Raw genomic sequence first — 22,473 nt, forward strand, 5'->3', positions numbered from 1 at the left:
TCAGGTGGGGAGGCTGATGTTGGCGTTCTCCGCCAGCGGGCTGGACATGCGTATCTGGGAGCTGCTCTTGCTGAGGATCGACAGCTGAGTCCCGCCGTTCACGCCACTGCTGGCCAACGAAGGGTGCCTTTGCTGCTTCAGGTCCACAGCAAAGTACCGGTTCACCGTCCAGCTGCGCCATTTCCTCTTGATCTCCGACTGCACCTTCAGGGAGAAACTTCACAAGGTCATTTTTAATGTACTTTAAGCTGCACCAGCTCCATGGAAAGGTACAGTACACTTAGGTTGTGTGGCAAGGCATTAAGTGTTTATTAAGATATTTGTCAACAGGTATAATTCCCCTGAAGGATTTATGAGGGATTATATTGTGTTGTGTAAACAATTAAGTGCTTATATATCTTGAGTTTAAAATATAGAAAGCGGCTCCTCTGTGGTTCGACCCCCGGCCCCTTCAGCCTCCATGCTGAAGTGCCCTTGGGCAAGATACTGATGCCCACATTGCAGAGCTGTATCAGTCCTGATGAGCAGGTTTGCACATTGCATGACATCCTCTATAAATGCGGAAAATATAAAGCGTTATATAAATGCAGTCCAATTACCATAAATGCTAAATAGAGGGGCTAAAGTCATGTGTTGGGTAATGAATGACCGATAATTAGCGATATCTATCCTAAAATACGCTGAAGTGCCATGCACATCGATTTCTGGTATCAGTGTTGCGTTTCTGAACAGGGACAAAAGCTTACCTCTCCATTGAGGAAACAGTAGAGGACAGCCACAACAAAGCCCTGAGAGAGAGAATGGAGACAACAAACAAGTGAAAAACAGCTTGACGTGGAAACGGGCTTCCATTTTTAAAGAATAACTGCATCCTTATCAGCAGCGGCCAAAGACACACGAGGAAGAGTCTGACTGTGGGCATGGATAAACTTTGAAAACGGTCAGCCATGAAATATGTGTGCTGACAGCTCGAAAAGGCAGAGAGAAATAACTGTTTGATAAGTTTAGCATCCAGGCACTGTAATGTGTCACCAGTAAACTGCATGTCATGTCTACTGCTCTATAACATTTTCTATGATGGAATATATGAATATAGCGCTGCTGTTCAAGAGGAAGTTTATGTTTCCCCTAAATAGTTCCGTGACGTCTTCTATGGCTGCAGAAGTCGTTGATACACATATACAGTGGTCACTGTGTGTGTTATTTGCAAAAGCTGTGTCCTTAGGCAGAGGATTTAGAGTTTGATGGTGCATATCAAAAATAAAAGCATGGGCTGCAATTTTTCCAGATTTTACAAAAAGAAAAATTGTTTCAAATTCCTGTCATAATTTCAACGCAAAGCATCAGTTCAAAACTTAAAGATATTCATTTTTTTTTAACAAATAAGACAAAGCAGGAAATGTTGACATTTCTCTGACCTTCTTGCCTGTGTAGATAGAGGTTAAGCATGTGTCTTGTCTTTCATTTCAAAACAAAAGCATCAGTCGGTAATCTGAGTTTGTCTCCATGTAATCTGTGTTTGGTATTCTGTCACCAGCTGCTTTCAGATGAACAGTCTGTTGCTAGTAGCAACCACTGCTGGCACACTTCCACAGTTTAACTGACATTGTTTCGTTGGCCATTTTTTCTGATCTGTGACCAGATTTACTTCCTATTTGCTCCCTATAGGCTCTAAATGATAAGATTCATAAGTATCATGAGTATTCTTGTGATTTGTTCATTTAGTTGTTCTGTGATCACTTAATTGATAACTAAGCTAGCCACTACACTAGCCACCATATTAGCTCCGAGGCTAATGCATTACTAATACAGCTAACGGTTGATGAATTTTACACTTTGTAGTTGTACTCTTGTGCTTAGCAGCTAAAGTTTCCCTGTAACAATCACACAATGCAATGGATCACATTTTCTAGATCCAAAGTCACTCTTTACACTCTTTATATCAGCCATAAAACAGAAATGGGGACCTGTCTGAAAGCTGAAATTGCTGCAATTTACCGCTCACACAGAGTAAAGTATTGACTGTGTGTTACGGGGGTGGGATACGTGCATGGTTATACAGTTACTTATTGCCTTAAACTAGAGACAATGTCCCAGATTTGACAGCTAGTCTACGCTTTTGTGTTGCTTCCTTGTTGCTATGCTAATTCACAGTAGCTTTGTTTTAGGTCGTGTTTATGGTATCTCATCATCTTCTTATTTGTAATAACTATTACTAAAGTTGTCCAGTATTGTTTGCATAGTTTCACAATTGCTCCCAGTAAAAACTTGAGCCACTTTTTGTCTTTGTACACTGAGATGATTCATTATTATATATTATTACGTTCTCTCATTCATCATCTGGTATTTCTCTTTAATTCAAGGCAGACTTTGGAGGAGCTGTGAAAACGTACCTGGAAGGACCCCAGTCCCAGCTCAAAGACCAGTCTCTCCCTCTTGCTGACATCTTCAGGTGAGAAGGCGAACACAGTGTAGTGAATTCCAAACAGGGGGATGAGCAGGAGGGTGGAGCGGGCCAGACGCCTACACGCACACACAAACACACACGGTTTAATAAGATTGAGGTATAAGTCAAACAGAGAAATCAAAGTCATGTTTTACTGCTTCTGGTCGGCTGGATGTGATGCAAGAACAGAGCGAGTGATGCAACGTCGAGACACACTTTCTGACTTCTGTTCTGTTGAGACACTTACACACAGCTTTCAATTTTCAGTCAAGCTGCAAATTTTTAACTAAATTAATCTCTCTTAAAATACAGACTCAATCAAAATTATATGATTATTTTTAGTATTCATATTTAAGGATAAGCCTGGGGATATTTCTTATTTATTTTTTTGTCAACAAATCCCATGAAAAGGGCAAAACCAACAATAGGAGTCTGCACTGGGGGTTTTATTTTGAAAATTTACTAGATTCTCCGCCATTCCTGTGTCTGACTTCCTGCCCAGCGTGATCTGCTAAGTGTGGCCAGCTCCCATCAAAAATAGCCAGGGCATGTATTTTCAGTGGAGCAGGGAGTCACTTCTGGGACACTTCTGAACAAACATTGTAGAGAATGACCACAATCAGCCCCTGCAGCCATGTCGCAGCCTGGATGCGAGGCAGCCGCACACGGTGGAATGTGGGATATTCCTGTGTGCAGCAGTCCTCCATTGTTGTCCAATTACTATTCTTAACAAATACATGAACCTTTTCCACCACAATGATGAACCAGGGTACTATAGATTATTTTGTCAATTCTGACATACACCTTCCTGCTGCTGTAAATGTTCACTTGAACACCAAATACGTATTAATCCGCAGCTGATACTAGTTAACAACAAATGCACTGGTTAGCCTTGTTTGAGTGATGTTTGTTAAAAACTGCAGTGAACAGCTTCTTAAGGAAATTACTTTTTAAAATGAAACTATGCCTTTGTTACCCAGTTTTAAAGAACTACATCCTTATTAGGAATGAATGGGCATGGGATGTGTGTCACAGACAGGGTCAGGAAGTCAGAAAGTATTTAATGATTCTTCTTGTGGTTTTGGTCTTTTGACCGAAATACTCCAGCCTTATTCTTATCCTTTAGGACTCATGCTAGATTTAGTGAACTGACCCATATTCAGGTAAAGATCATCACAACATTGAGTCTGAGACACATAAGTGGTGACGAGTGCAGTCTATCCCCGTACTCACATAGTTTTATTTCTGTCCTTATCTCTGCAGTGTGTATCGTGCAGCAAAACACAGTGTCTGACATACACATAAGGAATGGAAATACACAGAAACACACAACAAACAACACCTTCAAATAACAGAAGACAGAAATGTGCAACACAGGGTGTCTATAGTGCAGTCCAGTGACCCCCAGGGGTCCTTAAGGAGCAGAACAAAACCATTATACTCTGAAGTCTTTCAGCGTGAGATGTTAGAAATCGTACAAGCACTACTGTGATCAAGAAGGGAATGTAACACTATGTGCTGCTGTCTCTCCACGGCTACTACTAGAGAAACAACTAAACCAAATCTAAAAACCGGCACATTTTTTAATTTTCAGGCCGATGAAGTTCAGTAGATGTAATAAATTCGGTGTATGTCTGTGTTTGTGTGCTTTGAGAGGGCAAGGAAAGAAAGGTTGGTGTTAAGCATGTAGCTAAGGTTAAGGGCTCGAGCAGGGCAGCATTTTTTTCCCTTGGAGGGCAAAAACTGGGAGGTAATGGTTGGCCTGGGCCAAAACACCCATTGTTTTGTTTTGTATTGTTTTTATTGTTTAGATGGAAAATGGTACCTGGATACCAAGTTCCCTTAACTGACTGACTTCCTGCACAAGATTTCACTGCCCACCATGCTCAGATTATGAAACAATTACTCATAAGGGATCCTACATATTTAAAAAGCATCTGTACCTCACAAAAGATAAAACAGTATAAAAGGCAGTTTGTATTATAAATGAATCAATTACACTTTTTTCTCTTACAAACATCTGGCACGCACACGCTTTGGGTGGGCCAACTCTGGCCTGCAGGGTCCACTTGAGGCAGCCCTGGACTAGGGGATGCATTATGTCAATGAGAGTCCTCACAAGTGCCGAAGTATGTACGTATGTGTGTGTGAGAGAGGATGCATTTGGGAGTTCAGACCATTAAAAAACCTCTAAGAACCCCTGGTGTAAAACACACAGACACACATACACACACACATGCAGTTGACACAAGACAGACACGCACAAACATGTATGTCAGGAGACACACACACACACACACACACTTACAGTGTGATGGTGGATAACTCTGACATCCTGCACGAATGCTGAACAGCCTGTGTGGGCTCACTGAAGCATTTCTGAGCACAGCTGCTACACAGCACAAAGACAACACAATACAACAAAGACAACGTCTTTAGGGACACAGACACACAGTCTCACACAACACACACACACGCAGCCTCACACAGCCATCTTTACACTTGGTCACGCACACGCAGGTCTAAGCAACAGATGAGAATGACATTATCTGCAGGGCCTCGCAAGACACCGTCCTGTGGGAGCAGAACAGGAGTGATGTCTGGCTACAGTACAACTCCATAATGAGGCTCAAGCTTCCTGCCAACAGGTACTACAAATGAGCATATTTTGAAAAGTGCCTGGGACGACACAACAGAGGTATTGATAAAGATTTCATATGAAGACATTTATGGCATTTATAAAATGCATGGCTCCTCAAGGAAAATAGTATAGAAATAAAAAATGATGTGATTATTAGATAATGTATTTAAAGGGACAATGGCCACAGAACCACACACAAAAAAGTGGTGGTAAGACAGGCCAGAGTTCACCTAGTGTCTGATTAAAGGAAATAGCTTGTGTTAGTTTATTTTTTTCTTATCGTCAACAAACCTCATGAAAATGTCAAAAACCAACAATGTTTGAGTCCTTCAATCAATGCTTTCCAACTTACCTACCCTCTCTTAGTCCCGCAGCCATTAATTCTGACTGTAAATCTTTAAAATCACAAATATATAGTTTCATTTAAAAAAAAAAAGGCTCAGTAGTTGTACCATGTTACTCATACAGGAGGAAATAGTGAATCTGTTCGGGACTATTTTCAGCCACGGATGAATAAACATTTGCTGCTCGAGCCAGTATTTACAGCAGCAGCATGGCGTATGTGGGACCGACTCAAAATAAACTACACTGCTCATCGTGATGAAGGAACATGTCACCCAGCGCAACAGAGTCGCCCACTGAATTGTTTTTAAGAGTTTTCTTTTTTTAGAAAACAACGAAGCTCTGTGGCACAGAGGATTAAGATATATCAGACTTTGGTTACACAGGCAAATACTTGTTAGTGGGATCAATTCAGTTTTGGTGTCGATATACTCATGGCATTTGTTGACAATAAGAAAGCTACAGAATATGGCCAGAATGTGTCTTTAAAATCATGTTAATTCACATTATTGTTTTAATGGACAATATTTTTCACACACACACACACACACACACACACACACACACACACACACACACACACAGTATTTTCTGAAGACATGTACACTGGCATCAGCGTATTTGATGACTGTAACTTACAGATAAATGCTGGATTCGTTCCCTCCGATATCAGGAGACTGCAGTTTCTGGACCAGGATGATGATTATTCCAATGAAGAGGACAAAATTAATCTGAGCAGAAACAAATCACAGATAAGATAAATCTCTACAAGCCGTGAGGAATTACATTTCAGTCAGTTAAGCAGGAAAAATAAATGAACGAACAAATCAGCATCTGTCGTACCATAATGGAGGCCACGACTGGTCCTTTGATCACCCACCAGAGGGCAGTGTTCTCATTTGTATCCCAGCATCTGGAGGAGGAGGAGAACAGTGCATTTCAATAATCATTCAGCATGCTCTCCTTCACTTCCTCACCGCACTTGGTAACACATAGCACCATAAAATACGTCAATCAAGTGGCCATTTGCTGAGTACAGATGGCTCGAGAGAGGGTCAGAGAGGAGTGGAGGATTTAAAATGGAAGCAGACTGAACAAAAGAGGATACAAATTCTGACTGAGCCTCCTCAGAATAATCAGTCTAATAATTCTAAATGTTGTTTGTTTACACTCAGATATTAACATCATGTAGTGTGCACAAGAAGTGATCAAATCTAAAGATGGAGGCAAAGGCAAACAAGAGCTGGTCAAACAGCTCGAACACGCTAAAGGATTTACTTTGCATGCTAAAATATCGGTAGCTTCCTTAAAGTAATCCCATGCAACACATTATCAGTTTTAAAGCATCTGGTTGGACTGGAATGATTTTGGAGACATTGTCAGGTCTCATCCATTCCCGTAAATTACTGCGGCTGCATATTAAATTGCATCGTGAGCAGGTGAAGAGCAGATACATTTGCAAGGAGTTATCTTAGTATGAATTTCAGACTTCTGCGTGCAATTTTCCACAACTTCTCAAGTGCCTTTCACACTGTGAAAATGGCTAACATGCATTTCTTCTTTTTCTGGGGTGAATGTCATGTTGGAAGAGGTGTTATACCCAGTGTCGTGAAAGTGGAGCCTCAGAACTGCCCAGACGGTGACGCAAATGGTGGGAGTTCCTGAAATGACAGTAATCATTAATGCACCGGAGAAAAATACATCACTTCTCATTAGTCCAGTCGGGCTTTGTGAAATGCCAACATACACTGTAACAACAGATTCATATTCAAACTGTGTTTATTGATTTGAAGATCACATAAAAGATGGCTGCTACTAGCTGTTATCAGAATCAACAGAGGAAGAATTCGAACATGTTTGTCTTAAGATGGTATTGCTACTTATTATGGTATTTAAAAACATGGACTGGAAAGTTTTGGCTGAAATCTTAAAAAATAAATCCAAAACTGTTCAAACAAGCCCTCCACAATAAAGACATACTGTGTGGGTGATGAGAATTTAGAATATCTGGTATATCTCACCGTCCTATCGCTGTCCCTCTAAACATAGAGGCCTGTAAACTGACTTCTGACAGTCAAAACTGTGTCAGAAATGGTTGATTTTAAAGTAAAAACAGGAGGTGCTACTGTCCACCATTCATGACACTGCTGCTCAGGGGATGGATACTCACCCCATCCTACAATGGTGTACCAGTAGAAGTATCGTCTCTCAGGGAAGAAAGTCTCCACCAGCAGAGTGAAGAGATACAGACCTTCAATGAAGAGCCAGAAATAGTTGGACATGACACAGTAATGGAAGAAAACCATCACTGCTTTACACGCCACCTGCACGGGGAAACACGGTGCATTAGCAGAGGAAAGGCAGAGGGTAATCTTTTACCTGTGATTTCACATCTGCGCTGCTGATGTTGAACAATCGTTATCTCAAGCACTCTGGATTTCTGATCATCTCACTTAGGAGCAATTGCCAATTCTGCAACAATATCATGTACAATTACACAAAAATATATTTAAGGTACCATCAGCCATGTGTTAAGCTTTAAAATTCAAGGTATATCTAAATGTGCTCTTGTTGTTGCACATGGTCGTTTTATCTGCGTTTTGTTGTAGCCTCAAAATGTAAAATGCGTGATTAATGGTCGGCCTTTCTTTTAAAAGCTCAAGACAATAAATGTCAGAGTGACAAACGTCCTCATTCCTGTAAATCACAGTGTAAACAGACATCGCTGTCACAGGGGTGACGTGGTTGCACCACAGTGCGCCGCGCTGCAATTACCTTACAAATGTAGCATTTAGCAAAATGTTTGGATTAAAAGTGTTTTCACGGCCGCCGACATGTCAGGTGGACTGTTATCTAATGACATCACGGTAATTAAAGAGTCCATATTCTGAGTGGGGTCAAACAATTACAACACTGATCTGATTCCTGGTACAACGATGCCACGATGGTGACCTGTGATCGCCATAGCAACAACGGTAAAGCAGCGGGTTTGACAAAAAGGGCAAAGTACCCATTGATATGTTAATGAGACTCTGGTAGAAGATTTCCACTGGCCTTACTGAAGCCATTAACGTACCTAATTAGGTTTATTTATCATGCCTGCTTTACAAGAGTGAGCAATGTGTTGTTACCAGACAAAGGCTAAGAGCTTGTTCTGCATTTGTAATCAGGGAGTATTAGTCATCTAATAGTGTGTTTGCTTTTTGTTAAATTTGCATGTGATTGAAGTTCCTTCAAAGATGCATATCAAACAGGAAAGACTGGAGGAGAAGTGTTTCAAGCCCTCCGTCTTCATATCTCAAACAGAACAGCCCTGATCATATTTTACATGCGTGCTTTCCTTTACAAAATGAGTGGCTGCACTTCGATGAAATCCTTTCATGAAGCTCTCTGGAAGCGATTAAACCGATAATCTTGAAAACACTTTGCTACTGCCAACACTCCCGAACTTCTTACACTGGTTCAAAACCTGCCAGTGATTATTTTGGCAGGGTAGGGATCACTTAATAATAAAGGCAGTATTTGGCAATCATATGCTTCAAATTTGAATTAATGAAATCATTAACCTTGTGAATTAAAAATAACCCATTCATTGTTTTCATTCATTAATAACCAAACAGGCTTGTGTTCTTTCCTGTTTGTTCCTGTCATGTATTTTTATACAGTGTGTGAAGTCGTTGTTGTGACTGACCGTGTGTACGAAGCAGTGGTCGCTGTCCTCCTGAGCGTACAGCACGCCGTCCTTGATGAAGACTGAGATGGCTCTCAGGATGAAAGACACAAACAGGTTCATGTGAATGAAGTTCCTGGTGCAGTGGAGCTTCCTGGAGAGAAGAGAGAGAAAATGCATCACGTCTTATCTTGTTTTCACTCTTAAGAGTTCATCAAAGCAAATTAATTACCGCAGCTGGATGTGTTTAACCCCGCACCCCTGGCTGTTTCTGCTTGATTTTCAAGCAAAAACAGCCAGGCTATTTGCTATTTGCAGGCTTAGTCTCTATCCTGCATGCCTTAGCGAGGGATGCCATATATTAGTATTTTCAGAATAAGTTAGGCTACTCTGATATAACCCTGATTCCAGAAAAGTTGGGACACTGTGTAAAACACACATGAAACAAAATGTGATAATTTGCTAATCCTTCTTGACATATACTCAACTAAAAACAGCACAAAGACAATATATTAAATGTTTACCTCATCAGCTTCATTGATTTTTGTAAATATCTGCTTGTTCTGAATTTGATGCAACAACACATTTCAGACAAGTTGGGACAGGAGCAACAAAAGACTGTGGAACACTCCAAAAACACTTGTTTGGAACATTCCACAGGTAAACAGGTTGATTGGTAACAGGTGATAGTATCATGATTGGCTATGAAAGGAGCATCCTGGAAAGGCTCAGTTGCTCACAAGCAAGGAACCCATTCAGGCTTTTTTCTGACAGGACTCAAATGGTTAAAGAAAGTCGAAGCATTATGAGACCTTTTTTTATAGCAAGCACCAGTTTTGAGAAACCTGACGCTGGAGCCACACTGCGACGCTCACCTGAATCGGCAGAGAATGGCCATGGCTGTAGTCAGAGACACCAGCGACGTGCTGTAGCCAACTGTGTACAGGGCCTTGACCGAGGCGTAGTACATGTCCTAATGTTGGAGACAGAGGGTTAGTCGTGTGTGTGTGTGTCGTAAACGGAACAGGAAATTCAGATGAGGTGAAAGAGTTCGTACAGGTTTAGTGGTGTTGTCATAGAAGAAGCAGACGTCCACATAGTGAGGGAACGGTTCAGACCAGCCTTCCTCGGTACAGTTCCGACTGACCTTGCCCATCTCTGGAAGTAAATAAATTACCTTCATTGACTTTGGCTGAATTGAACAGAATGAAACGAATTTTTAAAACACAAATGAGATCGAATCAAATGCAAAACGCAGTTAATCACCATCATCAGGGCCCATGAAGTCATGGAAGAGCTCTGGACAGTTGACCACCACAACTTCGCCGACACTGGCCGCCTGCCAGCAGGTCAGGTTATCCCACATCCACGGACACACTGTGGAGCAGAGGAGCAGATAAACAGAAACACAGTGAGGTCAGTGCAAAGCTCCTATCAGCATTTCTGCCGTTATAAAGCTGATGAAACGATATCGACACTAATTGAATAGAATTGAACTGAATTAAATTCAAGTTAAGGTAATTGAATTGGAGGTAATAGAGTTTAATTTCCGAGATATGTAGAATTTTCATTACACCCACATGGACAAAACTACTGTTAACGTGGAGGCATCTTTCAAAACTAATTACCTCTCTTGATATATCGCAGTCAGATCATTATAACAATTCATTGTCCAATATTCACTTATCATTCAATTATTATCCTCTATTATCTTCTTTTTTGTAGTTTTGGTTGCATACAGCTCCAACAACCTTCACTGATAAGATAAGCAGCCTGTGGTGTAGCCTGTGAGACAAAAGCCAGGGCAAAAAGTCTGCAAGGACTCAGCGGCCCCACTTGCTGCTGCATTGAGCTCATAGTTCTGAGCGCTGTGATAGAAATAAGTGAAGTTTTCACACTTTTTAACAACTCACATCCTCTGTCCTCTGCATTTTGGCAGGTGGACAGTAAGGAGACACCATTCAAACAGGTTTTGCAAAAAAATCAAGCTGAAACTATAAAAGTGAGGTGAGCGAATGTAGGATTCTTTTTTTTTTAAGTGCTGGGGACGGCTGCCTGCTGCAGCTGAAAACAGTGAATTTACAGAGTGGACAGTCGAACAATGAGCTGAAACTTGCTGTAACGCTCTCAGCTGATAGCAGAAAGCTAAAGTAACATTACACACACAGGCCGAGCTTGTGTTCTGTTATTGATTTAACCTGACCAAACCTCCAAAATAGGTAGGATTAGGTATATGTAGGATTTACTGCAGGAGGAACAACATCTGACAGTCAATTTCACCCTTTTTTTTTAATTAATTTTGATACTGTTCTCCCATCTGGTGTCCCAAACTGGATGAAACTAAAGCTTACTTATCCCAGCTGCATCTACTCTTCTTTGTGTTGTTTCTGCCTAAATCACTACCTGACTCATACACGCTATAAATCTCACATCCTGTATTTTTAGTGCCGATCCCACGGCTTTCGTTTCTTAGGCCTCTCTGTCTTTCTGTTTCCCTATCCTTTATCGTCAGCACCTCCCCTTCCTCTTTCCCCATCTCTCCAGGTTTTACCGCGTTGTTTATGCTCGGGTAGTTTTATAGTGCTGGACGTGCGTTCACCCGCATGCACTTCGAGTGTGTTTTTGAGTGTGGTTGCATCTGTGTGTGTGCATGTGTTCCTGGACATGTCCTTGTGTGTGTGTGTGCGTGTGTGTGTGTGTGTTTGCAGACCTTTCTCTATTCTGCTTGGCTCCCTAATCTGTTTTGGTTCTGTCTGGTGAGCCGGACACGAAGCCAATTACCTTTTAAAGGGCAAATCTGAGCCAAATGAGCCGCACTGAGCTGCAGAGGTAACCGGCTTAATAAAGCGCTCTGTCTGCATCCCTCAGCTATCTCACACAAAATCCCACAGCATACTGAACCTTCACTGGTCTGCATGGTATCCACACACGTACTGCATATGCATAGTACAGAGCGCATGCAAACATGTACGGACGTTTTTCTCATTAACGCAGATCTTATCGAATGACTCGGTGAGATTTTTTCTTTTTTTCTGTTCTCAGTCATGAGGTGCAACTGCGGCAGCATACTGATCAGAGCTAATTTCACCACACAGAGAGCATACATTCGTCATTCTTTATTAAACTTTAAACACTGTCTGAAAGGCAAAGCATGTAGTGAAGCTCCTGGAAAGATTTGCATCTGAATATGATCCATAGCTTCTGTGAGAACCTTAGAAATGGCTAAAAGAAATACAGACAAGCTGAAATATTTGTTTCAGATTGCAACTGTTTTCGTCACTCTGTAACATGATTTTCTTTCTTAATTCATTGATCAATTGTTTTGTCTATAAAATGTCAGAAAATAGCGGGAAAATGTAATTTTGACTTCCTACAAGCCAAAGTGATATCAAATGTCTCTTTTGTGTTGCACCAAAGGTCCAAAGGACACAGTCCCATTATGCACAATGATATAAAACAAGGACACGCAGCAAATGCTCATGTTGGAGAAGCTGGAACCAGAGATTTGTTTGTGTTTTTGCTTGAAAAATAATGAGCAAATAGCTGCAGATAAGCTTCCTATGGACTAATTAACTGATTAGTCATTTCTAAATGTACACTCTAAAGGTTATTTAAGTGTCCTGTTACGTGCTGTGTAAAAATGCTTCTCATCTAGCTTTAGAGAAACCATTGACTGAAGATGATTTAGTTCTGAAATAATAGACACTGTACAGGCCATTTTCTAACAACTATTCACTTTGCACTGGCTAAATTCAGCTGGATGCTGATTACAGCACCAGACAGCAAATCAGTATATAGCAATTTCACATGGCCTGCAAACTAATCTGAGGCCAGAGTACCTCAATTAAAAATACGACCAGAAATAAATCATGAAATATGCTTTTAGAAATGCATCCTGGTAAATCAGAAAAAAGAAAAGTCGTCTGACCAGGTCACCGACCACCAATTATCTTCTTTCCTTTTCACTTATTTATTGTTTCCCTGTTCTCATTTTTCTTTTTCCCCTTTTTCCCCTTTTTCTAAGGCCCCAAGTCAGATTTATGCAAACCAGGCGTTTTCATTTCCTTGCCAACGATTTGCTGTCAGCAGAAACACAGAATGGTTCCTTTGAAAAGGACAGCAGGAAACAAGTTACAGTAAAAGGTTGAGGAAGGCCAAAATGTGTGGCTATACGGTCTGAAAATGGATTGCTTAGTACAAATCAATGTAAAGGGTATTAAATATCAACACAATGGCTGATTTTAACCATAAAATGAACTGAAAACAATTCATGCATGTAAGTTATAACTTTCACTAGAGATTATGGTTTCATTGTGGTTTATTTGTTTGTCTGTTTTTTGCAGGAACAGAAACTACTGCCCTAATTTCCATGATACTCGGTCAATGGGTGAAGCATGGGTTAAGGAAGAAACTATTACATTTTGGAGTTACTACAAATCACCATGCACAAATTATTTTATTGCTAGATTATCATTGCAAAACAGGGCATTTGGAATAAATGCCATACATCTTAAAATCCAGAAGATGGTAGTGAACTCTATATCAGAAATCCCCATTCGTGGGAACCAGTGACCCTCTGAGGTAACCTCCACATGTAGTTCCTCAAACTTCATACAGAAAACAATTGTTATGGATACTCAGTGGTTTCATGGGAGAACTGATACAGCGGTAACATCGCCACAGTTGTAACAATGCTTTTTTCTCAAACTAAGGTGTGACTATGGAAATGTAAATACACACATAACATGCAACTAATTGCAATAAACTCCAGCAGACATATCAAGGAAAAACTTTACGCTTCGACCATGAAGTTTGTGCTTGTGGACCTCAAATGCATGTCATTCTGATCTTTCATACCATAGTTCCAAGTCAACACGAGTGTCATTTGTGCAGCGACTTCGCAGGAAATGCTAAGAAACAGCATAGAAAAGTGTCCATTAAAAATCATTCTGAATTCAAAACACACATTAAAAGAGCACATGCAGTTTGCTGTGTGGAACACAGGAGCACTGCAGGTCCGACCTACAGATGAAAAACGAGCTGAACTTACAGCTCCTCTCCTTATTAAACTTGCTATCTTACCCTCTAAATCTTTTTTTCATGTTTTTTTTTAAGGAGTCGGTGGCTGTCAGCGAAGCCGTGAGTCACAGTGCAGTCTGGGAGATGCAGTCTGTTGGGCAAATTTCGCGCAGCGGGGGGCCTGCAGCAGTTGCTAATGAAAACCCACAGTCCATAGCCAAGAAAATAATTGCTTCCAGGAATCACATACCAAGCTTCGTGTTTTTTCTTTGTTTTTTTTTTTTTTTTTGGGAAAAGGACATGTGGGAAAAATGCGAAAGTAGCTCAGCGTGACATCACACGCAGACATTTGGTTTGTGAACTGCACATATCGCCGGATGGTTGTTTGTGCTGTATGGCAACCTTTCAGGGTGATGTGTTTGTAACATGACCACGATAGAAAACTGCACTCATCTTTCATCCTTACACATCCCTCTATGACCTTTTCAAAACTGATTGGATAAACTGAAAAAAGCCAGATCAATGAGTATAAAAACAAGGCTGTTTTTTTATTTGTTCCCAGAAAGATTTTTAGGAGATGCGTGACAAAACGTCTTTGCTGTTGCTAATTAGTTAGATATAAATGTAATTGAGAGTAGACAGGACTCTTTCTGAGCAAGCCAAAACTGCAAACAATTCAGTCGCAGCAGAGGTATGAAAACCAGTTGCTTCCTGCCAAATTGTGCACACAGAAGGATGTGAGAACACACGCACACGCACACATCCTCACTTACCTAATTCAAGGTCATCGCTGGGGTTGTGCAGCATGATCCTCTCCATGCATTTCTCATGTTCGCGCTTGATTATGCAGTGCTCAGACTCTGAGGCCACCTGGCGAACATAAACCAAAACACACACAGTGTCACAAAAAATATTCAATGTACTGATACACAGAGAAGACACACCACGGAGAAGACCGGTAAAGGCACGGTTTGACATGGTTTCTTGCTCTTGCCAAAGGGGAACAACATAAACACATTTGCCAAAAATTTAAAGGTTATGTAAGATTAAACGTTTCCATATTTGTGTGTTTTTGCTCATGCTCTTCCCACTGATTTGAGGGGGTAGAGCTTTGCTGAAAAAGTTAATGTCCTGATATTTACAGGGACTAATGTGACCAGCAGGTGAACATAGTGGAGCTTTTACAAGCTAAAAAGACAGATATTGCCCTCAAGACTTGGTGGCAGCCAAAACAGAGATAAAATAAGATTAAAATGTGACTAGAAATAAATGCCAATGCCTTTGCTGGATGAGTAAATTGGCAACTTTTCACTAACATATTCACTGTAATAACTTTATAGGGCCATAATATGTAAATGTGTTGCCCCAAAGTGGGCAAAAGATAATTGAATGCAGAGGGAAAAGTCCAACTTATCCTGCGTCCCTGCATTAATTATTTAGCTACCTGTTTGTATTTGTCAGACATTTGTCAGAGCATGTATGGGCAGCCTGTTTTTATACTAGTATTCCTCTTAATACATTTAAGGACTCATCCTGCACTCTATACATGAAATACACATTCGCTTACCCCTCCCAACATATCAAATTGCTCCTGAATGTTACCATGCGGGTTGTAGTAGCTAGCGGGGAGATATCATGGCTCGAAGGTGTGTGTTTTTTGATTATGCTTGCAAAACCTTTTTTTTAAAAACACTTAATTTGATCTTTCTTGTTCTCCACGTCCTGATTTAACAAGGTTGTAAGTGGAGGGTCAGATCAAATCCCTCAGCAAATTTATCCAATCCCTTTTAAATTTGTCTTCCTCTTCATATTTTGCATTACTTGGAAACATGTCAACATGCTAAAGATGCTCAAAATGCAATATGACTGTGACTATAACCAGCCAGCCAGAACATGCTGGAATAAGGGAGCTGTTGTCTGGTTCCACAGTGCAGTAGAGGAAACTATGTACCCAGAGGTAGTAGAGTTACTGCATGTCTTTATAACTCTCCCCCTCGCTCTCTTAAGGCCAATCTCTTTTTTTGCACCCTTAGCTGTCTTGCACCACCGTTCCTTCACTCTCACTGTGAAATGATAGGTGTAATATGTCCCAGCCCTCTGAGCCATGGCTGACTCATCACTCTGCCTCTCTGCCCTCCATATGAATTCACTTCAGGCCTCGCTGCCTAGATAAGATAGGGCATCAACGACTGTTGAGATGTCCCAGTTCGCTTCCTTTCTTTATTACCCTGCACGTGGGCAGAATTTTAAAACACTGCGTGAATTATGTGCAACATCATTAGAGCAGCTATCTTCTATCTAGTTTCTGGTGCGATTTCATGTCCAGACAACATCTGTCGAGTCCTGTTCAGAAATTTCTTCTGCCTCCCCATGATGACTTAAAAACAAAACAAAACAAAAAAAGATATTAAAGGATTGACTTTTTCATATTGTCAGTGGTGTTTGATATTAAAACTGACACTGGCAATGTTTGAAAGAAACAGCTCTTTGTACCCGTTGCAAGCATCCATGTTGCTAAGCAGCAGGTAACCAGCTAGGAGCCAATACATATTGTAGGCAAGGCTTCCCAGAAATGAAAAATAATTGGATGCAGATGACTAATATCTGTTTGGCATGAGTGCAGACAGGCCTGAAAGATGACAGGATTCGATGTGTTATTCATTCATTTATCTGTATAGAATCCTGGACAGCAGGTTATACATGTCACAGAGCTGGAATAGTATTTTGTTTTCATTTTACTGCAATTTATTTTACTGTAATCACAATTGGTATTTACTCTTATTTGGCAAAGATATGTTATTTCAAGCTTGGATTTAGACCTACATCCACTACACACACACACACACACACACACACACACACACACACACACACATTTGTAAATTAAAAACAAGCTACGATTAGCTAGTTCTACTAAAACCTGTAACAGCAACTGCTAGGTGTAACTGTTGCGTAGCTAGCTAACAAAGCTAACATTAGCTTGCTAATATATGACCCTGTATAGATGGAAGGTAAAATGCTGTTTAATACTGATGTAAACTGTGTACATTTTAGATTACACAAACAACACGATACACTGCAAACTACAAAAGGTTATGCTTACAACATTCAAGTAAATGACTAAATAGCGTCTTTTAGATTAGCATAATCAAACGTTTCCCACTCAAACTGTATGAATACTCATGAAGACTCAAAATAAACTAGCCTGGCTCCGTCCAAAGCTCTCAGACTAGCACATAATATCTCGCTGGCTTAATTCATACAAAAATCAAAGTGTTAATCCACAGTTTGCTGTTTCACAAGGGGGTTATGAGCTAGACTTGGCAGGCCCGAGACCAAATGCTAGGCAACCAGCAGAAACTCCAGGAGGTTACTGTTCCCAACCAGGATATCATCCCACACATACACCCCCAGCTGTGATTTTTACATGCTGTTTTTGATACATACCAATTTAATTAGCAAGCTTTAAAGGTGCTAGTAGGCTGGTTCTGTTGCCAGCCTTTTATGCTAAGCTAGGCTAACCAACTCCTGACAGTAACTTTATGTCAAACAGATGCTTATGAGTGTGGTATCAATCTTAGTTTTAATGGTGCAGTAAATCAGGAAGGATTTCACACTCAGGCTTAGTGATGCATTTACTGACCTCTTCCAAACCAATCCAGGTTAACTGAGGACTGCTGAGGGTTTAAAAAGCTCGAACCTAAAACAGGCACCACAACAGCATTGCATAGAACAGAGACAGATCAATGGAAGTGTGCGTCTTATTGTCCTTTCCCAGTCACTCCTCTCCTCTCCTCACCCTTGGAAGGATGTCTGTCCAGATAAGCCGTCCATTTTGAAGCTGCAGAACCACGTTTCCCTCCCCAAGGCTATTTTCCAGGGCCAGATAACTCAGTGGCTCCAACAGCACCACGCAGCACAGATAATAAAACTCCAATTTGAAATCGCAGACCACTGGCCCACTGTACAAACCCATTTGACACACAATAAGTGCATCACGACAGACGTATCTGCCACATCAGCCGCTGAGGGTCACTTTGAGACTGTGCAAAGATGCTGGACGAACACTTCATTCATTTTAGTCTCCCTAGTAATCATCATAAACCTGGTGTTATTTTTAACGGCAATTACTAAAGGATAAAGACATAATCATCCTCAAAATCACAGATAAAGGATGATACCCAGGATGTCAGAGTCATATTGTGCTACATTTATTTTCACATATAAAAAAAACAACTGCATCTGTGTAGCTTCACGGAGGGAACTGCTGCTGTGCTGCATCAGTGTGCTGATTTCCTCCCACACAACTTGCACAACTCTTCCATTCTGCTTTTCATTTCAATGAGACCCGCTAATAAAAGTGAGTCACAGCAGATGGATAGGCAGCTCACTGGTCAACCGGGCCATCTGTTATTGTTCTAATAGGCAGCCAGTCGCCTTAACACAGTGCTGATCCAGGACCTGCAACGTATGCTGATGTGCTGATGCGGCATATGGTGATTTCCACGCTTCCAGCGCCTGTCACAAACACACTCGCGACAGCGTGCGTACGAAAATAATAAATCTGCAGCCGAGAAAGAGGGGGCTGATGATGGAGACGTATGCGCACACTCACTCCCTTATTCATGGATATGCTCACACATTGCTGGATGCTCCCGCGCGCATACACACACACACACCTACACATGTGCACAGTACATAGATCCATGCACATAAACTACTCACCAAGGGCAGCAGAAGGATTGCAGTCAGCAGGTAGCCTCTCATTGTTTCCTGTGAAGCGCTTGCATCCAAAAGGCTCCACAATGTGTGTGTGTGTGTGTGTGTGTGTGTGTGTGTGTGTGTGTGTGTGTGTTCACAGGGATGCACTGAAATTGCTCCCGTCAGCGTCACCACACTTCAGCATCAAGGGCTCTGAAATACAACACACAGAGGGAAAAGGTTCTGTAAGAGAACAAGGAAACATGAGAGCATCGTCATTGAGTTCAGTCATTGCATCACTTCTATGAGTTTGTTCAATTAGTGGGAACCATAATAAGAAAAACAACATGCAGGTATATGCTGGTTCACTTCTTCTTGACTGTTACTTGATATCTTTGGAAACTTGAGCATGGTTGTGAACTGTAGCAGTTCTCGAGATGCTGTGTGAGAGGAGTGTTTTTCTCCATTAAGTGTTCACATTTCAAATGATTCCTTAAAGAATATCCTCACTGTAGCTTAATATAGAAATGCTCTCTTGGGTAATGGCACAGTTCTACTGGTTTATGTTTGTCATCTTTGTTTCTCAGAAAAAAAAACTCCAATACCCATGAGCCTCTGCAGCCAATACGCTGGAGATGAAGCAAGTCAGAGACTTAAAATATGCCGCCGCAGTCGCTGAATTCATCCAGAATTTAAAACTGAATTCATTTAAACTGCAGATTGTGATTTAAGTTCTCTCAACACCAGAATCTTTAGTTTCCCAGCACACATGCAGGATGTTTCCTGCTGAAATGCACCCTGGGGCTTGTAGGTTGTAGGTTCAACATTTTTCTAAAAAGAACAGATATTTTCTGACAGAGTTGTTCATCTTTCTGATGATTCAGTCAGGAAAGTTTGATGCTGATCCAAGATGCAGACGTGCTCCAGTGATAAATCATGTGATGTTGTCTATGAGAAAAATGGATGAGACTGTTCTCTTCCAGAAGCAGGGACGCACAAAAAGCTCTTCCACGATCACAGCTCTGCAGCTTTCAGTCTGAGTTACTCTGTTAGTCACTGGAACAAAACAATTTGCAACTTTATATTTTCATCATGTTAAACCTTTGAAAGGGAGTTCCTGGTTTCCAAAGATCAAACACATTGCTTTTAGACAGACTTCAGCTCAGTGGTGATAATTTGAGAGACACAGAAGAGTGCCTCTACACTCCTGCAGGCTGAAAGAATATGTACTAAAATATAATTTGAGCTAAATTTGTTAAACTACTATAAAGAGACTGAAATTGAAAATGGCACCGCACGCTGCCTGAAGCATTAATTTATAGAGCGGATTCATATTATAAAGAAAAAACGTTTTCCAAAAAGGTATTTTACAAATGATTCCACAACCACAGCATGCGAGAGCAGATGTCTACATTTCTAAATAGCTAATATATTTTCCTCTAGAATGAACATCTTTATGCAAGCACATGATAATTCATTTCTTTATGCACCTCTATATATCTTTTCAATGCACATCTGCTCATATGGCTTTTTCTGTTTGTATTTAGCCTCATGTTTCTTTAATATCTCGCCTGAATGCCTTTTAATGTCTTACATACAGCACTTTTTCTCATTTGCTATTCAAATGTGCTTGCCTGGTCTTAAAATACTGTATATGTGTGCATGATGAGAAGCACAATGAGAATAAATATGTGAATTTACTAAGGCCTCCTGGTTTTAGGCATCCTTGATGATCATGGTTAAACTTTCAGAAACCATTTATCAAATAAAGTCTTTGCAAATGTTTAGCTGGTGAAAGTGGTGAAAAAGAAGCTAATTTGATAAAACTGAGCCTGAAACAATAAGTTGATTAATTGATTAGCAACCTGACAGGAAAACTATCAGGAACTATTTTGATACTCGAATAATCGTTTAAGCTTTTGTACTAATTTGCTGCTTCTCAATGTCTTATGTGATAATAAATAAGAATAAATAAGTTTGGTGAGTGCGACAAAATAACTTTTTGGATTTTGGATATTGCATTTTTTCACTGTTTGCTGACATTTTATAGACCAAACAAGCAATCAATTAATTAAAAAAAAAATCAGAAAGCTAAATGCCAGTGACAATAATTGTTAGTTGCAGCGCCACAAAACGTTTGTACTGCATTGTCATCAATTATAAGATTTAAATTAAGCTTTATTATAATTACAGAGCTTTTTGTTTGGTAAGACACACACAAAAAAACTGATATTTACTGAGTGATGGCAAACACTCTGCCTACTCACACACAGAAACAAACACACACCTCTCCAGTGGGCATGTATCACTTCTTATATTATCCCAACAGAATCGAAGACTCATAAAAAAAACCCTCTATCAAATCACAGAGGCAACATTTGTTGTTTTTCACCAAGCTTATACACGACCATAACAGATACGTCATCGCCTGAATTTCAGGTTCAAGCAGAAAAGCAAAACAAAGGATTTTATTCATGAAGGACAAATTGATTATGAAAGGCAAGAAATTTGGAAGGATCACATAAATTTCCTTTAAGACAATGAAATTTATGTGCCTCATATCAGACTTTAAAACACCCCTAACAAACCCCCTCCCTCCATGTCTTACTCATCCACACAGCTTCCTGAAAACACAATGATTCACTGCAAACCAGCAGCAGCAGAGACACAGAACACACAAATGCAAGAAAGAACACACCCACACATAAACACACACATGCACATGGACACAGACACACACACACAGACATCCACTCCCTAAGCTAATTCATGCACACACACAGACAAATTCCACTCTGTGTCCCTTCCCTCTAGTACCGAATCCAATTACCTCTAAAGCATCTCTCGGATGCTTTATCAAGTAATAGGACAGACTGTGCTCAGAGGAAAAACCGGGAGATATAGGCGAGGGATAACATGTGTGAAGCAGGGCTGAAACCATACAGTCGGGATACACATTTAAACAGAAAAACCCACAAGAACGACACAGAGAGAGAAACACAAAGACAACTTGGCAGACAATTAGCTCAATTTCTCTCCATCTCCCAAAATGTCACAGCAGTCATGCTGCTGGAGGCGCCAAATGGAGTAAAAAAAAACAGAGCTTGGTACTTAGAACAAATCCATGTGGCTTTGGTGTTGGTGCAGGAGACAGCAGAAGGGCTAAACATTGAACTACCCTGAGGGCAAGAGAGCAACAGAGTCTTTGCTTTGCCCGGCACTGGCTACATGTGAGTCACTCAGGAATCTGTGGGGCTTTGTAGTGATGGGAATGTGGGGAGAAATCAAACCGTGTTCAGACCAGTACCGGTGAGAGTGGACGGCAACCAAACGCACTGGCTGCACTTTTTATTCTATAACATTATCCCAGTCAGACCAGACACCTTACAGAACAGGATCTATGAGTTTTAATGAGGATTTCCAGGCATAAATAGAGGCGGGATCAAGTGTGAGGCGTTGAACTTGACCAAAAGATGCCAAGATGCACCCCAGACACAGATTATTCTAACTGCTGACAGGACTATTGGGAACCACATCCACTATAATTAGCACAGGTATCACTAGGTTGTCAATCACCTGCAAGACTTTAAGTGTGTGTGTGTGTGTGTGTGTGTGTGTGTGTGTGTGTGTGTGTGCGTGTGTCTACAGATGCAG

General features: G+C 40.8%; 1 protein-coding gene across 1 annotated transcript; it reads right to left on the reverse strand.

Moving 5' to 3' along the window:
- LOC121614664 (pituitary adenylate cyclase-activating polypeptide type I receptor-like) lies at positions 1–18,885 on the reverse strand. Its single transcript, XM_041948652.1, has 13 exons — positions 18,844–18,885; positions 14,892–14,988; positions 10,366–10,476; positions 10,157–10,257; positions 9,975–10,072; positions 9,121–9,253; positions 7,600–7,753; positions 7,030–7,090; positions 6,273–6,342; positions 6,069–6,160; positions 2,394–2,523; positions 747–788; positions 1–204 (listed from the first exon to the last, which is right to left on the reverse strand). Exons 1-13 carry the CDS (start codon positions 18,883–18,885, stop codon positions 1–3), a joined length of 1,335 nt encoding a protein of 444 aa, XP_041804586.1.
- Between the last annotated feature and the right edge of the window lie 3,588 nt (positions 18,886–22,473).

Source organism: Chelmon rostratus, chromosome 12 (assembly GCF_017976325.1).
Source record: "Chelmon rostratus isolate fCheRos1 chromosome 12, fCheRos1.pri, whole genome shotgun sequence".
In the NCBI taxonomy this organism is placed as follows: Eukaryota; Metazoa; Chordata; class Actinopteri; order Chaetodontiformes; family Chaetodontidae; genus Chelmon; species Chelmon rostratus.